The 19,320-nt window shown below is 38.9% G+C and overlaps 1 protein-coding gene across 1 annotated transcript; it reads right to left on the bottom strand.

Annotated features, from left to right (window-relative positions):
• Positions 1–235: 235 nt before the first annotated feature.
• On the bottom strand, positions 236–12,348 carry fgg (fibrinogen gamma chain). Its single transcript, XM_061984122.1, has 9 exons — positions 12,191–12,348; positions 12,063–12,125; positions 11,801–11,987; positions 10,273–10,357; positions 9,856–9,986; positions 5,973–6,106; positions 862–1,046; positions 513–790; positions 236–439 (listed from the first exon to the last, which is right to left on the bottom strand). Exons 1-9 carry the CDS (start codon positions 12,254–12,256, stop codon positions 258–260), a joined length of 1,311 nt encoding a protein of 436 aa, XP_061840106.1. The 5' UTR covers positions 12,257–12,348; the 3' UTR covers positions 236–257.
• Between the last annotated feature and the right edge of the window lie 6,972 nt (positions 12,349–19,320).

Raw genomic sequence — 19,320 nt, 5'->3', positions numbered from 1 at the left:
TACAATCCTGAAGTAATAAAATATTAATAAAAACATGGAATAATTAATTCAATAATTCAAATATGTAAATCAATAAACATTTACATGAAATTATTGATATTTAACAACACATTTTTTAGTTTTTTTGTAATCTTAAATTGATGACAGATTGAAGTAATTATTTAAAGATGTATTTATTTATTTACTTCGGTATCATTTGAACCTCCATAGGAAAAAGAAGACAAAAGCCTCTTCCTTAGTAAGTATTGATTTATTCTTTACGGAGTGATGCCAAACTGCTTCACCCCCGTCTGCTGTCCGCCGCCCGCCGCGATGTTGGTTACAGGGATGATCTTCATGGTGGTTTCCTTCAGTGAGTACCAGCGGTCGTGCCACGTCACCCAAATGATGCCGTTGTCGAAGCCGTACTCGCCGGCGTCCTTCTCCGTGTACCTCCCGCCTGGGGGAGGAGAGCTCGCTCAGACTGGAGCGCTGACTACTTTTTGGAAAAAGCAAAAGTCCCGCGCACTCACCCTGGTAGTATTTGCCGTTCAGGTGGGCGGCGTGGCACCTGTTCATCCACCAGCCCGAGCCGTCCTGCTTGGCGCAGTTGCCGTTGTATTTGTCGTTGTCCTTGTCCGAGGTGCTGAACTGCATGCCGTTGTGCGACGTGTAGAACTTGTCGCTGGGGTCGTCGCCGAAGTCGAAGCCGTCGAAAGCGTCCCCGGCGTCACCGGCCATGTAGTAGCCATACTGCAGGCGGTACATGTCAGCCTCCGCACCGATCCGGACCATGGCGTAGTCGGCGTACCTGGGGAAAAAAAATCAGCTCAAAGCGGTTAGCTTTTCTTGTCCACGCTCGGCGGGTCCACGTTGTCGTACTTTTTGTTGCCTTGCCAGTCGACAATCTCTATCCTCAGCACAGTTGGGATGGTGGAGCTGGTAGTCAGCAGGTGGAGCTTCTCGTTGCCCAGCCAGAACTCGGTGGTGTCGTCTGGCGAGAGGTAGCCAAAGCCTTCTTTGTACTGGATCCAGTTCTTGTGGAAGTCCACGCTTCCGTCACGTCTCTGCGGACACAAGCCAAAGTGTTCTGTCTTGTGCCACGTAGTTGGAGTCACTAATGAACTAGATTCTCTACTTTGTTCTGGTAAGGATTCTATTTGGGGCTTTTGTCCTTTTTGGAATTATATCTGTGGCGACCGGGTCGCATAATGATGCGGGGTTTGTTCTCCCAGGATGCAGACGGACTTCGGACACAGCGTGCAGGTAGGACATGATTTATTTTAGAAATAAATCAGACGGGAACAAACAAAAAGGGCAAAAACTAAGGGGGGCTAGCGTGGGATCTAGCGAACAAAAGAACCTAGCGTGGAAGCTAGTATACAAAGCAGGAATCAATACTATCGTCAGCTGTTGCATAAGGCAAATTAGGAAGCCAGACTGACTGATCGGAACAGGCTGGAATAAATAGTGCTCTGATTAGTGCTCGGGAAACAGGTGAGCGTCCCGACCACCAATCAGAGACAGGTGGAAACAATAAGCACCCATGGAAACAGTCTTTAAAATCCGCTACACCTCCCTGATACCGAAGTACATGTCAAACTACTTCCATAACGTAAATGACCGCCATAACCACAACACCAGGGGGAGCTCCACTAACCACGTTAAACCCAGATTCCGATCTAACAAAGGTCTTAACTCATTCTCTTTCTATGCCACATCAATATGGAATGCACTCCCAACAGGTGTAAAAGAAAGGCTCATTCAATCAGCACAGTGTTGTTGTTGGCTACTGTGTTACTTTATGTACCTTTTTAGTGATTTTTAGCCGTTTTTCTTCCAACATGTTTTGCAGTGTTGCGAGCACAATATGAGTACAAATAAAGCAATGGACAAGCGATATGTGGTTTGAAGCATTCAGGTAGTATCCACAGCGTTGTCGACACTGCCTTCCCCTTCTCCCCTCCGCTCCACGCAAAGAAGGGAAAGTGAATTTTATTTTTTACTGCTAATAATTGGACTTCTGTGAGTGCACCACTGGCAAGTGATATTGTGTGTGTGTGTGTGTGTGTGTGTGTGTGTCGGCAGTGTGGATTCAAATGAGGACAACAACAATGTTGTTGTTTTGACTTTGTAATTAAATAGAAATTTGATGCATCGTCTCCTTGTCATGTTTGTTTACTATTCAGTACTGTATAGCGTTTAAGTGTGCAACATGTACCAACTCTTACAATAATATATTGTCCAGGCTGGAGCCGATTATTCATATTTACATAACTTTCAATGCAGAAGTCTGCTTTAATATACAACCTTTTCTATTTGCGAACTCTGTTCAAGAACCCGGTTACACACTAGTATGGTTTGCGTTTCCATCATTAAAAAATGCCTGAAATGTGCACCGTCCCACTTTACAGCACATTTTGTTGGGGTGCCAGTTGCAGCAGTACGATACAATTTGCTAATGGTTCACTTTAAAAAAAACAAAAAAATATTTTCATTGTAAAAAGTTCCAAAATGTCTGAACCACAGTTTCCCACTTTTTAACACCTTCTTTGTGGCACCGGTCTTAATAGTAGGATACGGTTTTCTGACTATGTCAATGTTACTACGTACGTACTGTATGTTTACTTAGCTCGGGGGTCGACAACCCGCCGCTCCAGAGACGCATGCGGCTCTTTATCGCCGCCCTGGTGGCTCCGTGGAGCTTTTTCAAAAATGTATGAAAATGGAAAAATAGGGGAGGAAATATATATATTTTGTTTTAATATGGTTTCTGTAGGAGGACAAACTTTAGAAATCCCGCAGTTTAATATGTTTGTGTGTATGCTTCACTGATGAGAGAATTTGGCGAGCGCTGTTTTGTCCTACTAATTTCAGTGGTCCTTGAACTCACCGTAGTTGTGTGGACTGTGATGCAACAGTTAAAGTTAAAGTACCAATGATTGTCACACACACACTAGGTGTGGCGGAATTATTCTCTGCATTTGACCCATCACCCTTGATCACCCCTTGGGAGGTGAGGGGAGCAGTGAGCAGCAGCGGTGGCCGCGCCCGGGAATCATTTTGGTGATTTAACCCCCAATTTCAACCCTTGATGCTGAGTGCCAAGCAGGGAGGTAATGGGTCCCATTTTTATAGTCTTTGGTATGACTCGGCCAGGGTTTGAACTCACAACCTACTGATCTCAGGGCGGACATGAATTGATTTACGTGGACCCCGACTTAAACAAGTTGAAAAACTTATTCAGGTGTTACCATTTAGTGGTCAATTGTACGGAATATGTAATGTACTGTGCAATCTACTAATAAAAGTTTCAATCAAAAACACTATCCACTAGGCACTGAGTTTGTTTACATGTACGACTTTCTCTGACGCTGCCACAGAAAGACGTGTTTTATGCCACTCCTTCTTTGTCTTCTTTTGTCCACCAAACGTTTTATGCTGTGCGTGAATGCACAAAGGTGAGCTTTGTTGATGTTATTGACTTGTGTGGAGTGCTAATCAGGCATATTTGGTCACTGCATGACTGCAAGCTAATCGATGCTAACATGCTATTTAGGCTCGCTGTATGCACATATTGCATCATTGTGCCTCGTTTGGAGGTATATTTAATTTCCTTGACTTATGTCCTCTATGTATTTAATTTATATTTGCATGTCTCATGACACATTATCTGTATGTAGTATTGGCTGCATTTCTGATAGTTGTCTGTGTGCCATGTTGTTCCAGACCACAGCAAACGTTATCCATCTTGCAAAGAATGCAATAAATCCACTCGAAGAAGACATCCTGCCGTTTCCTTTAACTTGGACACGCACATCTATACCTTTGGCCATTCTAAGACAGTCATTTCCAGGAGTTATCTCACCCTCTGAAAAGCTTCCGCTTTATGAATGTTTTCCATAATTTTATATTTCAACATTTCTGTCAACAAAGGTTTGCGTCACATGATCATTTTGATAGTAGGCTAATATAACCAATATAGACACTTACACCATGTGTTGCCTTCATTTTAACACTTATATAAGCTGTTTTTTTTTTTTTTTGCGGTTTCAGACAGGTTTGTTTTTGGTATTTTTGGCCCAATATGGTTCTTTCAACATTTTGGGCTGCCGATCCCTGACTTAGCTAATGCCGCTTTTACCATCCTGCCTCCTGCAATAATGATACATATTACGGTATATTGTTTGCCATATAAATGATAACAGAAACATTTCAAAACTAGTTATGAAAGCTCCTAATTTGGTTGCTGATGTATGCGGCAACATATTGTGTCATTTCCGGTTATAGTATTTACTCAAAACTATTATCAATCTATTTGTTAATTTTTTGTTAATAGCTGGTAAGATAATTGACTGATAACATTTTTGTTATTGTAATCAGACAAAAAACACTGGATGGAAAACATTTCAATTATTACAATATTCCCTTTTATTATATACATTATCCATCCATCCATTTTCTACCGCATATCCCTTTTAAGCAAAATTACTAAAAATAAACAAAACCTACACTCAACTCTGATTTAAATCCTTTGGTTTTTGCACTTAAAGTCCTTATTTCCTGAGTTTTTGAACAATAACAGAAATGACAAAAAAAACTATTTTGTGACCAGAAAAAAATATTGATCTAATCACTGTAGGATAGGGCTGGGCAATAAAACGATATCAATATATTTAGCGATAGACATGTAATCGATACCAATAAAAAATGCGTTCGATAATTTTTTTTTTCGTCTGAAAAAACGGGAAGTTTGGTTGCATGAACAAAGGCACTCGCTCTCTGGTAACCGAGCAACACAGGAAGTGATCACTGATCAGTGGGAGTGACGTGATAACAGCCAATCATGTAACAGTATCTACTATCAAGTTCAATGCGCAATCTTGTTGTGTCGCGGTGGAGTGAGAAGAGAAAGTAAAAATGAAGAGTGAAGTGAATTACATTTATATAGCGCTTTTCTCGAGTGACTCAAAGCGCTTTACATAGTGAAACCCAATATCTAAGTTACATTTAAACCAGTGTGGGTGGCACTGGGAGCAGGTGGGTAAAGTGTCTTGCCCAAGGACACAACGGCAGTAACTCGGATGGCGGATGCGGGGATCGAACCTGCAACCCTCAAGTTGCTGGCACGGCCGCTCTACCAACCGAGCTATACCGCCCCAAGAGCTTGTGGATAAAAGGGGAAAAGTCACCTCGACAGTAAGGCAGTTTTGGGGATTTTTTTTTTTAAACAGGCCATAGTCAAACCAATGTGGTTTGTAAACGATGCAAGGCACTTGTCCCCACCAAAACCGGGAATACCACGCCACCTTAGCCCTGCTCACTCTTTAGAGCACAGCTGTACCTTCCTGGCACTAAACCTGCAGAAAATAGTTCTTCTCAGGTTTCTCTAAGTTTACATTTTCACACTTTGCACTATTTTCTTACACTTTATTAAGCATTTCTTACATATTCCTTGTTTTTGCACTTTCATTTTAAAAGGTTATTCTTAAGGGGTCAATGTGATTTTCGAATTTTGTTTACATTAATTGAGTTTTTTTCATGCTTGTGTTGACATTTCCTTTCATGTCTGCCTTGATAGCTGAGGGATTATAATCAGAGGAAATTTACATTTGAAATAAAAATGTTTACATTTAATAAACATTTCTCCTATTTTCAATAATATCAATATTTATCGATATGGACTGATATGAAACACTTATTTGTGATACAGTTTTCAGCCATATTGCCCAGCTCTAATCCACAGTATATTGCACAAACCCATACTGTACTGCTGCGGCCAGTACCTTCACAAACAAAAACGAATAATCCAGATTGTGTACTTTGCAACATTTTACAATGTAAACTACAAAAACCATGATACCATATGACTTTTGGAACGGCGACGACAGTGGGCGGAGTCAGACACTCTGCACTCCGTCGATTAGTTGACGGAAAAATGTACAGTGGTCACAAATGATGTTGTCTTAAAATCAAATTAGCATGTTGCTCACCCTCTGTATGACCGTGAAGCCTCGTCCAAAGCTGTCGATCTCACAATAGACCAGGAACTGCTGGGTAGCTTTGACCGGTTTCACGTAGTAAAGGCCGCTCGTGGTTGCGCCTTTGTTAGCAATATCCTGGCAATCTGTTATCATAAAATGTTTTCAAAAGTTAGCGTTAGTATCCCTAACGTTTCTTTCAAACACACTCAAATAATGATGATAATAGAGACATATACTTTTTTTTGTTTAACAATATTTAGTACATTAATCCAGTGGTTCTCAACCTTTTTTCAGTGATGTACCCCCTGTGAACATTTTTTTAATTCAAGTACCCCCTAATCAGAGCAAAGCATTTTTGGTTGAAAAAAAGAGATAAAAAAGTAAAATACAGCACTATGTCATCAGTTTCTGATTTATTAAATTGTATAACAGTGCAAAATATTGCTCATTTGTAGTGGTCTTTCTTGAACTATTTGAAAAAAAAAAGATATAAAAAATAACTAAAAACTTGTTGAAAAATAAACAAGTGATTCAATTATAAATAAAGATTTCTCCACATAGACATAATCATCAACTTAAAGTGCCCTCTTTGGGGATTGTAATAGAGATCCATCTGGATTCATGAACTTAATTCTAAACATTTCTTCACAAAAAAATAAATCTTTAACATCAATATTTATGGAACATGTCCACAAAAAATCTAGCTGTCAACACTGAATATTGCATTGTTGCATTTCTTTTCACAGTTCTTTTTGACAGACATTTTAGTGAGAAACCTGAGCTTGTGCTTCACTGAGTTTATGAACTTACATTCATATTTTGTTGAGGTATTATTAAATAAATATATTTATAAATGATTTTTGAATTGTTGCTATTTTTAGAATATTTAAAAAAAATCTCACGTACCCCTTGGCATACCTTCAAGTACCCCCAGGGGTACGCGTACCCCCATTTGAGAACCACTGCATTAATCCATACTTGCCAACCTTGAGACCTCCGAATTCGGAAGGGGGGCGGGTGCGGTGTTTGGTGGTAGCGGGGATGTAAATTGTAGTGTCGCGGAAGAGTTAGTGCTGCAAGGGGTTCTGGGTATTTGTGCTGTTGTGTTTATGTTGTGTTACGGTGCGGATGTTCTCCCGAAATGTGTTTGTCATTCTTGTTTGGTGTGGGTTCACAGTGTGGCGCATATTTGTTACAGTGTTAAAATCGTTTATACGGCCGCTCTCAGTGTGACCTGTATGGCTGTTGATCACTTATGGGTGTGTAAAAGCCGCATATAATATGTGACTGGGCCGGCACGCTGTTTGTATGGAGGATAAGCTGACGTGACGACAGGTTGTAGAGGACGCTAAAGGCAGTGCCTCTATGGCACGCCCCCAATATTGTTGTCCGGGTGGAAATCGGGAGAAATTGGGAGAAATTCGGGAGAATGGTTGCCCCGGGAGATTTTCAGGAGGGCCACTGAAATTCGTGAGAGTCCCGGGAAAATCGGGAGGGTTGGCAAGTATGCATTAATCAGCATGGCTGCTTTAATTTATTCAAGATAACCGCTCTGTGTTGATTAGTAAACACCAATTAACACCTTTATTCAATTAACCGCCAGTTGCCTATAGGTGCATTAGCCACAAAAGCAAATAATCTTAAGTCAAAAACATTGGCGTCAACAGATGTGGCTGTAGGCAACCCCCGATATAGTTTTTAACAGGAGTGTAATATTGATATCAGTCCGATATCAGCAATAAAACAAAGTACATTGGCTCGCATGAAAAATCTCCGATAAACAAGCTCCAATACAAGCAGTCCTGCAGCGTGTTTATATGTGCAAAACTGGACAGCCAGTTAGCATCCAAATGTATAAGCACACAAGATTGGTCTTTTCTTAAATTTTTGTAGAAAATAAAATAATTGTAGTCATTTTGTAATTTTTGGTGGGCTATAGGCTACTAGGAGCTCGCAGCTTCACAACAGCTAAGCACAAAATAGCACACAAGCTAAACATACGTAATATGTGTCTTTAATTAAACAATATTGCAGTTTAAAACACATTTTATAAAATGTTAATATTTGCATTTTACTTACAAATTCTCCAAGGCAGAAGCGTATTACAAAATATCTAGGAACAAACGTGTCCGCATCAGCTTAACCTAATTAATTATTGTGACCACTACGTGTCGCTAAAAACAATTACCATTCCAGTTGAATTTAAAGACAGCATAAATCCATTCCAGACGGTTGATTAAGCCTTTTTAAACATTCTACACTACAAAATAAGTAAGTATGTATGATTCCTGCTGATATCATATTGGTATCAAGGCTCCATTGTATTGTGACACTACTAGTTTTTAAATAAATTCTCAAGAGGGCAGTAGCTGCATTTGGAGTGTCTGGCTTAGTCAGCAGCCTTGTATAGCTTTGCACACACTTTAACACTTCGGGATCCCCAAAATGTGATGACTGTTATAGGTCCCGGGGTTCTGAAAAGGTTTCAGCCTTAAAAGTAAGTCATATATATTATTATTCTGTTTTTCTTAACTTTCAACCCTTCAATCTCAAGATAAGTGGTTATCAAACTGTTTTCACCAAGTACCACCTCAGAAAACACTTGGCTCTCTATGTACCACCATAGTGGCCAACATTAAAATACAGTAGCGTAGTAGGCCTAAGTATTCATTAAAAACAATGCACAGGTTTTGATAAGCAAGTATGTTCAATAGTTTTGGCCGCTGTAACAGTACACACAGTTTGAACAGTAACACTTTGTTTAGATGTTTAATTAAGTGATTATTTGGTGTACCACAAGTGGTACCTGTAGTACGGTTTAAGAAGCACTGCTCTAGATCAACTTCAGATCTAACTGTCGATATGAAGTTTTTTAAAAATTTTTGAAATATTTTTTCGCCTTTTTAGTCAAAGAAAACCTTTTTTTTTTTAACTGCATTGTTCGTGCATGCATTATGTTTTTTGAACCATATCCGCACAACTCTTTTGTCACTACCAATTCACAAATATCGTGTTTTTACTTATAAGTTGTTGGCAGATTCAAAGCAACTATACGTCTAATATGAATATATGGTACTCGGTGGTACTCTGGTGCTCCCTAGTGGTTGAGGGGTGGAACTACACCTCTAATAGGGTTTGCACTTATTTCAAAGGGAAATAGTTACATTCATTTGGTTTTCATTGCAAAATCATTATAAAATAACAGGTTTACAGCATATTGATAAAAGGTTGTTGTAAAAGGGAGTTAATGGGGGACAAAAGGGTCCCGGGGTACTCCAATTTATACTCACTCAATAGCTCGTGCAAAAAAATAACTTGGCAAAGAACGGTAAATTAAAATTTTGAGGATAACTCATTTACAACCCCTGTGACCATATAACATTCAAAATGAACATTCTGTTGCATGAAGTCATCTTTAAAAGCAAAAAAAAAGACCCACAAAGGTCCCAGGTCTTCTAAGAGGTTGAAATTAAATTAAAGTAACGTAATTGTCGTACTATTGTTTACAATCAACTTATCGGCGTTATGCTCTTTACCGCCATGACAACACAGGTTCTTTTGAAAGCTATGGTTCCTTTCTGTTTTCTCCTTAATCCTTAATCGAGTAAAAAAAAAAAATGCAAATAACCTCCCCCCCGTCATCTTAATGCTTCAGCTCCAGTCAAGTTAAAGTATTTAGGACAGTACCTGAAGTGACAATGGTCACCTATAGGGGGAGCCCTGGCAGGTCACATGTTTGTTACTGTTTACTCTACGTTTAAGGTCACGACAGAGGAGTTTACTTCACATTGATTTCCGCCCCCAAACTAAACACTGAGAGGGGACAGATGTTGGGAAATAATTCAGGAAACACAACAAACTGAAGGTCAATTTGAATTTTTTTTTTTTTTACCTGCTCCTGTGAGGGTCTGGATCTCCACGGTGTCCTTGCAGGGCTTGCTGCACGTCTGCTGCAGCTGAATGGAGAGCGTTTTCAAGTCGGCAAGTCTCCTGTCGTTGGAGGAGATGAGGTCCTCCAGTTCGCTGCAAAGTGAGACAATAAGAAGTTGGTGACGACAGGCGCTGTATAAATGGAAATGTTTTGTATTATTACAATTACAGCGCAGCCTCTGATGTCAGAGGTGCAAGTGTCTAAAAATGGCACAAAACTTCCAAGTCTGCAACACTCCATGTTTGATTGTTTGGCAGTTTGACTCTGCAACAGATAAACTTCCAAACAATTGTTTAGAAATCAGAACGAGGGGTTCCTTTGTATTGCTCAACATTCAAATGTTACGTAACACATGTTGCAGCGTCATCGTACACTTACAATATTTGCTGCTCTTGCGTAATGATCGTCTTCTCAAAGTGAATTAAGTCATCCAGCATATTTGACGACCGTTTGTAGTAGGTCTCTGCAAGGGAAAAGTGAAGTTATACAAGGAGGCCAACACCTTCTGTAGCCATGTTCTGCTCACTTTAAAAAATATATATTTTATTTATAATAACGACGTATTTTTATCATAATACGGTGGGAAAAGTGCACATAAAAACACCAAAATATGAAATAATGTCATTAATTATTTCTTTATGAACCATAATAATATTAACAATTGTAAAGAAAATTATACAATTTATCTTTAATCTATTAATGATTTGTATCATCCTTGGGTGGAAAAAAAAAAAAAAAAATACTGGACAATGTATCATATTACTTCACATTTTTGTCTTTTTATAATCGCAACAATGGTAAAAAATATGAATAATATCAAAATTATTACTTATGTAGTTATTCCGATTAATAATTTTTTTCTAATTATTAATGACATGTATATGTATTTATTGGAATGTATATTAAATTTTTAATGATCTCATTAATTGATTACATTTATATATATATATATATATATATATATATATATATACACATACACACACACATCTATATACATGTATATGTATACACACATATCTGCATATATATACATATCTGCATATATATATATATATATATATATATATATATATATAAAATAAAATATATATATACTGTATATATATATATATATAAAATATATATTTTTAATATATATCTATAATATACATATCAAACATATATAGTCACATACAAAAAATTTATACATGTATGTTTATGGTACATAAATAAATATATATTTTTTTGTATGTGACTTTATAATTTTTGTTATTTCTTTTTGGATAATAATATTTATATATTATTACAATTATATATATATATATATATATATATATATATATATACATACACACACACACACACACACACCGGTATATATTGTACATAAATGGTATGTCACCATTGTTTTTGTATTTATTTATATATATATATATATATATATATATATATATATATACATACACACACACACACACACACACACACACACCGGTATATATTGTACATAAATGGTATGTCACCATTGTTTTTGTATTTATTTATATATATATATATATATATATATATATATATATATATTTTATTATAATTTTTCCCCCCCCCCCAAATGTCACCATTGTTTTTCTATTTTCTAACACTTTTTTTTATCACATTGGGTGCCACTTCTTTTTTTTTTTTCTTCCTATTTTTCTGCTCACAATAATTTTCTAATAACTTACACAATTATATATACAGTATATACATATATACAATGTTTTGTATGTGACTTGATCATCAATTTTTTCGCTAATAATATTTTTCTGTCTTTCTATTTTCTACAATAGTCAAGACGTGTTTGCTGCTTGGCTCTGGGCTCACACGGTCCTTTGGTCTTAAAGAAGTTTACAGGGAGGTAAAAAACAAAGCGTTAAACTTCTTTTACCAGGCTGGACAGTCTTCTGGCCCAAAGTTGCTTGGTCTTTCATGTACACCACATTTTCTTCAGCTGTCTGTGTCAAATTAGAGATAGACTCCAGGTCCCTCAGCATGGTGTCCAGATCTTTGTCCACTCTGGACGTGTACCTCTGCATGTAGTCAGCCACCCCGCATGTGGTGGGGCAGTATTTTCCCTGCGAGAAAGGGGAAGAACATCTTTGACGGTGTTCTGCTGTATGCATGCCATCCTTTGCAAGGGTCATACTCACAAAGCCGTCGTTCATGTTGCATACTGCATGTTGCGATGTTGCGATGTTGTCTCCTCTAATTTGCTGCAAAACAAAGAACGTGTTAACGTTTGCGACGACAGCTAGTGTCAATTCGGGGTGAAACTTACTGCGGATGAGAAGGAGAAATACAGAAGCAGGAGTCCGCCTGCCCTCGCCACCGGTGATGGAGCCATCGTGTTGCCGCCTGATGTGATCTTTGTCCTTTTAAGTGTAGCGCTCTTTAGCGCGGCATGACAGATATTTATCGGGACAAGGTCCTCTCGGTGTTTGACAAGGGGTTCGCGCAATGCAAACACAGCAACGCTTCTGTGACTCATCTCCACGCTAGGATCACTTCCCAGATTTTCGTGTTGACGAGACAAAGCGTAATTTTTTTTTTTACAGGGAACACCGCCTGCAAAAAGTGGCAGAATTTTCTGGAAAAATATGTCTCACAAGTCAAACAAAATCTCTTGCCAAGGACGTATTTAATCATTTGGGGGCCCAAGGTAAACCTAGTCATTGGGTATTTAGCATGATGTTAGAAACGACCATGCAAGCGGGATGCACAATTAGTATCACTGATCATATCGCTTTTATTCTAACTCGGGGGCAGGGGCGCCGAAAAGGGGGGGTAAAGGAGACGGATTCTAGGGGCCCATGATGGAGGGGGGCCCAGAGAGGCCTCTAATGATGATGAAATTATAATACAGAAAAAATAATGACACTGTGTTGGGGGCCCTGTAAAGATTCTTTTCATGGGGCCCAAAATCCCTAGCGGCGCCCCTGCTCGGGGGTGTCCATACTTCTTCCACTGGGGGCCGCACACTAAAAAAAATTAAAGCATGTACCGTATTTTTCGGACTATAAGTCGCAGTTTTTTTCATAGATTGGCCGGGGGTGCGACTTATGCTCAGGAGCGACTTATGTGTGAAATTATTAACACATTATTGTAAAATATCAAATAATATTATTTAGCTCATTCACGTAAGAGACTAGACGTAAAAGATTTCATGGGATTTAGCGATTAGGAGTGACAGATTGTTTGGTAAACATATAGCATGTTCTATATGTTATAGTTATTTGAATGACTCTTACCATAATATGTTACGTTAACATACCAGGCACGTTCTCAGTTGGTTATTTATGCCTCATATAACGTACACTTATTCAGCCTGTTGTTCACTATTATTTAATTATCTTAAATTGTCTTTCAAATGTCTATTCTTGGTGTTGGGTTTTATCAAATACATTTCCCCAAAAAATGTGACTTATACTCCGGTGCGACATATATGTTTTTTTCCTTCTTTATTATGCATTTTCGGCCGGTGCGGCTTATACTCAGGAGCGATTTATACTCCGAAAAATACGGTAATCAAGCAATACTTTTTATAATTTTAATCTTTAGGGATTCTTTCAAGTTTGTTTCCGGGGACCTGTAAGGGTAACCTGACTCTCGCCAGATCCTTGTAGTTCGCTGAGCTCCACACAAGAATCTGGGACTTCTCAATAGGAGATGTATTTCAGAAGGCAGGACCTTGTAAAAAAAAAATCATTGTATGTGATTGGATAAACCACTTGTCCGTTATCTTGAATGACGTGCTACTTCAACCACTCACATCGAAATCAACCTGTGACGCTGATGAGCGCAACGCTGGGAAATCCAAAACAGAACAGCCGACATATTGGATAACGACAGAGCGAAAAGTAAAATAAATGCCTTCAAAACAGATTCTGCCGCGGGATGTAAAAAATGTAGCTCGGGGCTGCAAAATGGCCCCCGGGCCTTATTTTAGACATCCCTGTTGTGTTTAGAGTAAGGGGAGGTGACGGCAAACAGACACCAGGGGGAAGTATATACAATTATTTATTATATATATAGTCAATATATATATATTAGTGATGGGTCCGGCAACACCGATGCATCGGCGCATGCGTCGAGCTCATATAGCAAAACCCTGTGTCGGTGCGCGTACCGCTTTTAGAAAGTCACGTGACCGATCATGAGCTGTTTTGGTCACGTGACCAATACGCGAACTGTGTCGCACTCCCGCCTCCTCTGTGCCCTGTGAGCGGGTCTTTTCTACAGCCGGAGAAATAATAACTAAGAAGAGACGACTGAAGTGTTGATAACAACCAAACTTAACCCCCCCCCCCCCCCCCTATATCCCACACCCCGGATTGTAAATAATGTAAATAATTCAATGTATATACTCTGATGATTAACTTGTGTGATGACTGTATTATGATGTTAGTATATATCTGTATCATTAATCAATTTAAGTGGACCCCGACTTAAACAAGTTGAAAAACTTATTGGGGTGCTACCATTTAGTGGTCAATTGTACGGAATATGTACTTCACTGTGCAACCTACTAATAAAAGTCTCAATCAATCAATGAAAGAAATCGTCTAAAATTGAATACGTTGGAAAAACTGTTTTTTTTAAATAAAAATGTGTAAAAAATGAATTTAAAAAAATCCCAGTCCACAAGCATCCTCATTCACAACACATTCTCTTAGATTTCCATGTTATTATACATGTTCACATTTTTTATTGACTGTATCTAAAAAAGATAAAAATATATTTTTATTTAAATGAAGATATGAAATAATCCTAAATGAAATACAATGACTTGGTTTATATTATTGTATATACTAGGTCATAAAATCAGTGTCAGTTGAGTCGGTCCATAGGTTGCCTGTAGGGATTTTTAATGTCCAGCAGATGTCAGTATTTAGTGACACAGTATCGACACGGTATCAATACAGTTTTGCAATGTGTCGAAACGCTTCATGACGCCTCATCAACCCATCACTATATATATATATATATATATATATATATATATATATATATATATATATATATATATATATATATAAAATAATAAACAATACTACTGAACTAAGGAAATGGAGTGTGAACTAGAATACAAGAGTGTGTGGTGTAAGACTATGTGTGTAGTTAGCTGAAGTGTGTTACCAAGTGTTGACGAGAGCAAACGAGGCAGTCCATGGGGCAGGCAGGTGATCCGGGGCGAGAGAGAGGCGTCAAAGTCCAGGGGCAAGCGAGGAGTCAAGGAAACGAGGGAGGCAGTCAAAATCCAGGGCAACGGAACGTAAACACTGCGGAGGCATGGGAGAACAAACAAGGATGTCAGACACGAGGGAAACACGCAGAGGCAGAGAGAGAGAGAGAGAGAGAGAGAGAGAGAGAGAACATAAGCCTTACGGTCCACCATGAGAAAACTAAGTTCCCGCGCCGATCCTTGGGTCCACTGGTCCTTTATTGAGCTTGCCCTCATCAGACCCAGGTGTGTAGATTGTCTGATTGTCTGCAGGCTTGTAGCTGCGTGGGCGTGCTGCTCTCAGCGCGAGCAGGGGCGTGTCCGAGCGCGCTGTCAGCGGAGCCTCCAAGTGTTCCCGCAGAGGAGGGAGATGCAGACTGCGCGTGCGCCGTAACAATCCCTGCTCTAATGGACAGGAAGTGAGGAACGTTAATCAACATGTAATAAAGTGTAAGCGAAGCGCTATTATTGTGAAGGCCAAATGTGCATGACTGGTGGGAAAAAGAGAGCTCTTGACTGTGGCCCGTCTTTGAATGAGATCAGACTGTTGACTTTAAATAAGTGCCTCTCGAATTCCTACCTGCTGACACCCTGGGTGTGGTAAGACCATTTGGAGAGTTTTAACGGTCACTCTCCACACCTACTCAGTGGCCTAGTGGTTAGAGTGTCCACCCTCAGATCGGTAGGTTGTGAGTCCAAACCCCGGCCGAGTCATACCGAAGACTATAAAAATGGGACCCATTACCTCCCTGCTTGGCACTCAGCATCAAGGGTTGGAATTGGGGGTTAAATCACCAAAAATGATTCCCGGGCGAGGCTTCCCTCACCTCCCAGGGTCAAATGCAGAGGTCAAATTTCACCACACCTCGTGTGTGTATGACAATCATTGGTACTTTAACTTTAGCTTTAACTTGCATCCTGCACTGACAAGAACTCTAAAAAGGTAAACATTTAGGGTAGTTTTAACGAAAATTGTTTTCTTCTTGCCTTCTCCTCTTCTCTGCTGCTAGAAAACGTGAGGTTCGCGAACGAGTTGAGTCTTTTGAACGCCTATACATATATAAAAAGTTTGGACACCCTTGAAAAAAATCCTGTCTCTTGCCTCGAACATGTACAGTGTTGCAGGTACAGTGCAACATGTTTAAATCAACATCTCCCGAACTGGCTGATTCACGTTGACATAAGCGGTTGTCGACATAAGCGGGACTGGACGATGGTCATGGCTTGAAAACTTGTGGACGGACTATAATAACCTATTGAGAACCGGATAAATAATGGTTTCGATTGAAAAAAATAATAATGTTCACTTAATTTTCAAAGCATTTCACTTTGAGTGTCCTATTTAGTATAGTATTCATGTTTGATTAGCTTTAAAAACAGTTTGCCTCATTTTGTAATTTGGCTGCACTGGAAGGTAAAACCACTAGTGGGAGTGAAACTACAATAAACTAAAAATGATCAGCTTATAAGGTACACATACACAATGGAGTAAAATCCTATTAAAGAAGTTTGTCAAATAATTCTACCCTTTTGGTGTAATTATATACATGCTTACAATATATTATCACATATTTCATACAGTAAAATATATTATTTAGTTTTTTATAAAAGGTAGAAAATGGATGAATGGATGATTTATTTTGTATCAATTTACCAAGATTTAATCATAAGAGTGCATTTTGTCAGGGTTAATTAAGAGTGGTACAATTCCCAATTTCACTTGAATAAATATGATACTAATAGGAAATTGATTTAATGCGTATAGATTTAATTCTTATGAATTTCGTCAGGAGGTTAGGTATTTGCCGGGGTTTATCTGTCTGTTAGTAAGTTAGTTGGCACCAGCATAAACAGTTATGGGCGGAATGTGATGAAACTTTTAAGAAATGTTATAAAATGGGATAAAAAGTGATTAGATTTTGGGCGTGATCCGGATTTACTATGTTAACTTAAAGTTCACATTGTAGTGCGAAAATTCTGTGTGCACAGAGACAAAGAAAGTGGATGACTGACAAGAGGGTTCACTGTGTTTTTTTTTCTCTGTCAATCAAACAAACACATTCAAGTGCTGAGACCGATGCAAAGAAAGAACCCTCCTGCAACCTGTCTGGAAGCGACAGAAGAACTGAACAAACAAGCACAGTCTTGGTACAACGGAACCTCAATTCACGAACTTAATTGGTCCTTGAACAGGGTTTGTAAATCGAAAAGTTTGTTTAGTAAAGCAAAATTCTCCATTAGAAACAATGTACACTTATATTGGGTTCTAGTCTCGACAAAAGTCCATATTTTAGTGAAGGTTTGTAAACTTTGATCACAATAAAAATCATACTTGCCAACCTTGAGACCTCCGATATATATATATATATATATATATATATATATATATATATATATATATATATATATATATATATATATATATATAAATAAGAGAAATACTTGAATTTCAGTGTTCATTTATTTACACATATACACACACAACACTAATCTACTCATTGTTGAGTTAAGGGTTGAATTGTCCATCCTTGTTCTATTCTCTGTCACTATTTTTCTAACCATGATGAACACCATTCTGCTTCGTCTCCTTGTTGTGTGCACAGTTGTGCACTGCACTCTCTAAAAGCCGTAGATGTTATTGTCACATATGCATGTACAGTAGATGGCAGTATTGTCCTGTTTAAGAGTGTCACAACATTGCTGTTTACGGCAGACGAAAACATGACTGCTGTAGTTGTGTGTTGTTGCCGCGCTGCGAGGACGTTAATGAAACTGCCTAACAATAAACCCACATAAGAAACCAAGAACTCGCCCTCGATCATTCTACAGTTATAACGTGATTGGGCAGGCGCACTGTTTATATTGTGGGAAAGCGGACGTGAAAACAGGCTGTCGACACGTCACTCAGGTCCGCCTGAATTTCGGGAGATTTTCAGGAGAAAATTTGTCTCGGGAGGTTTTCGGGAGAGGCGCTGAATTTCGGGAGTCTCCCGGAAAATCCGGGAGAGTTGGCAAGTATGATATAAAGTGCTATACAGTACTGTATATCAAACAAACCTAATGATGGATCAACTTTCTCTTTATTAACAGGCCAGAACAACAACATGCGCACACACACAGGAGTCCCTATGGTGCCTTCACAAATGATTAGAAATCACAAAAATCTTTAACTTTAACAACCGTACTGCTACAGGAATAAACATTTCAAAAAGTAAAATCCACTTACATTATAATTGGCAAATGAGCAGTGAGAGGGAGGGATCTGGGGAAGGGGCTTAGTGAGTGTGTGTGTGTGTGTGCGCGAGAAAAGGCGTCTTTTCTCCGCTGAGAAATAGCATCTTTTTCCAGAAATGTCCGGTCTCATCACAATTAAATCTTGCTGTGGTACGAAACCTGCTTTGCCGATTCTTCCATACTTGTGAGCGCCATTAATTTAGCTTTCGCGAATAGTCGTTCCTTGCTGGTCTGTTGTTGTCTTTTTGGGACTCATATTAAGTTAACAAAATGGACAAAAAGCACCAAAAAAAAGACACACGCTGAAGTGACTAGTAGTGTACTCCGCAGCAAGTTACGTGGGGGGCTCCGCCTCCCCAATTATGCTACGCCCTGTTTTTTGCCTGCAGGCGAGTCACAAAATGAATGAATGAAGCTGTTCGTACGCAGAAACATGGTTTCCACACGGAGGAATATCTGCCTCGAATTTGTCATGATGTGTTGCCCGGATTAGTTTTGGACTCCCTCAGTTTTTGTTTTTGTGCACCCCTGGGTTTGTTTTAGTTGCCATGAGTGCAAATTACTTTCACCTGCCTCTGATTAGTGATTGATTGATTGAAACTTTTATTAGTAGATTGCACAGTACAGTACATATTCCGTACAATTGACCACTAAATGGTAACACCCGAATAAGTTTTTCACCTTGTTTAAGTCGGAGTTCACGTTAATCAATTCATGGTACAAATATATACTATCATCATAATACAGTCATCACACAAGTTAATCATCAGAGTATATACATTGAATTATTTACATTATTTACAATCTGGTGGGTGGGATGTGGAGGGTTAGGACGGGTTGCTATCAGCATACTATAGTCATCAACAATTATATCATCTGAGAAATGGACATTGTAACAGTGTAGGTCTCACTTGGTAGGATATGTACAGCGAGCGGTGGCCATAGTGAGCCCA

The sequence above is a fragment of the Nerophis lumbriciformis genome, linkage group LG25 (assembly GCF_033978685.3).
Source record: "Nerophis lumbriciformis linkage group LG25, RoL_Nlum_v2.1, whole genome shotgun sequence".
Taxonomy (NCBI): Eukaryota; Metazoa; Chordata; class Actinopteri; order Syngnathiformes; family Syngnathidae; genus Nerophis; species Nerophis lumbriciformis.
Note: the sequence above shows the minus strand (reverse complement) of the source record. Positions and strands in the feature narration are given on the sequence as shown.

Coding starts and splice junctions, on each gene's coding strand:
- fgg (XM_061984122.1), bottom strand. CDS start 12,256: ATGGCTCCATCACCGGTGGCGAGGGCAGGCGGACTCCTGCTTCTGTAT. Junction 791..861: donor GACTGGCAAGGCAACAAAAA/GTACGACAACGT, acceptor TTTTTTCCCCAG/GTACGCCGACTACGCCATGG. Junction 440..512: donor GAACGGCAAATACTACCAGG/GTGAGTGCGCGG, acceptor CTCCTCCCCCAG/GCGGGAGGTACACGGAGAAG.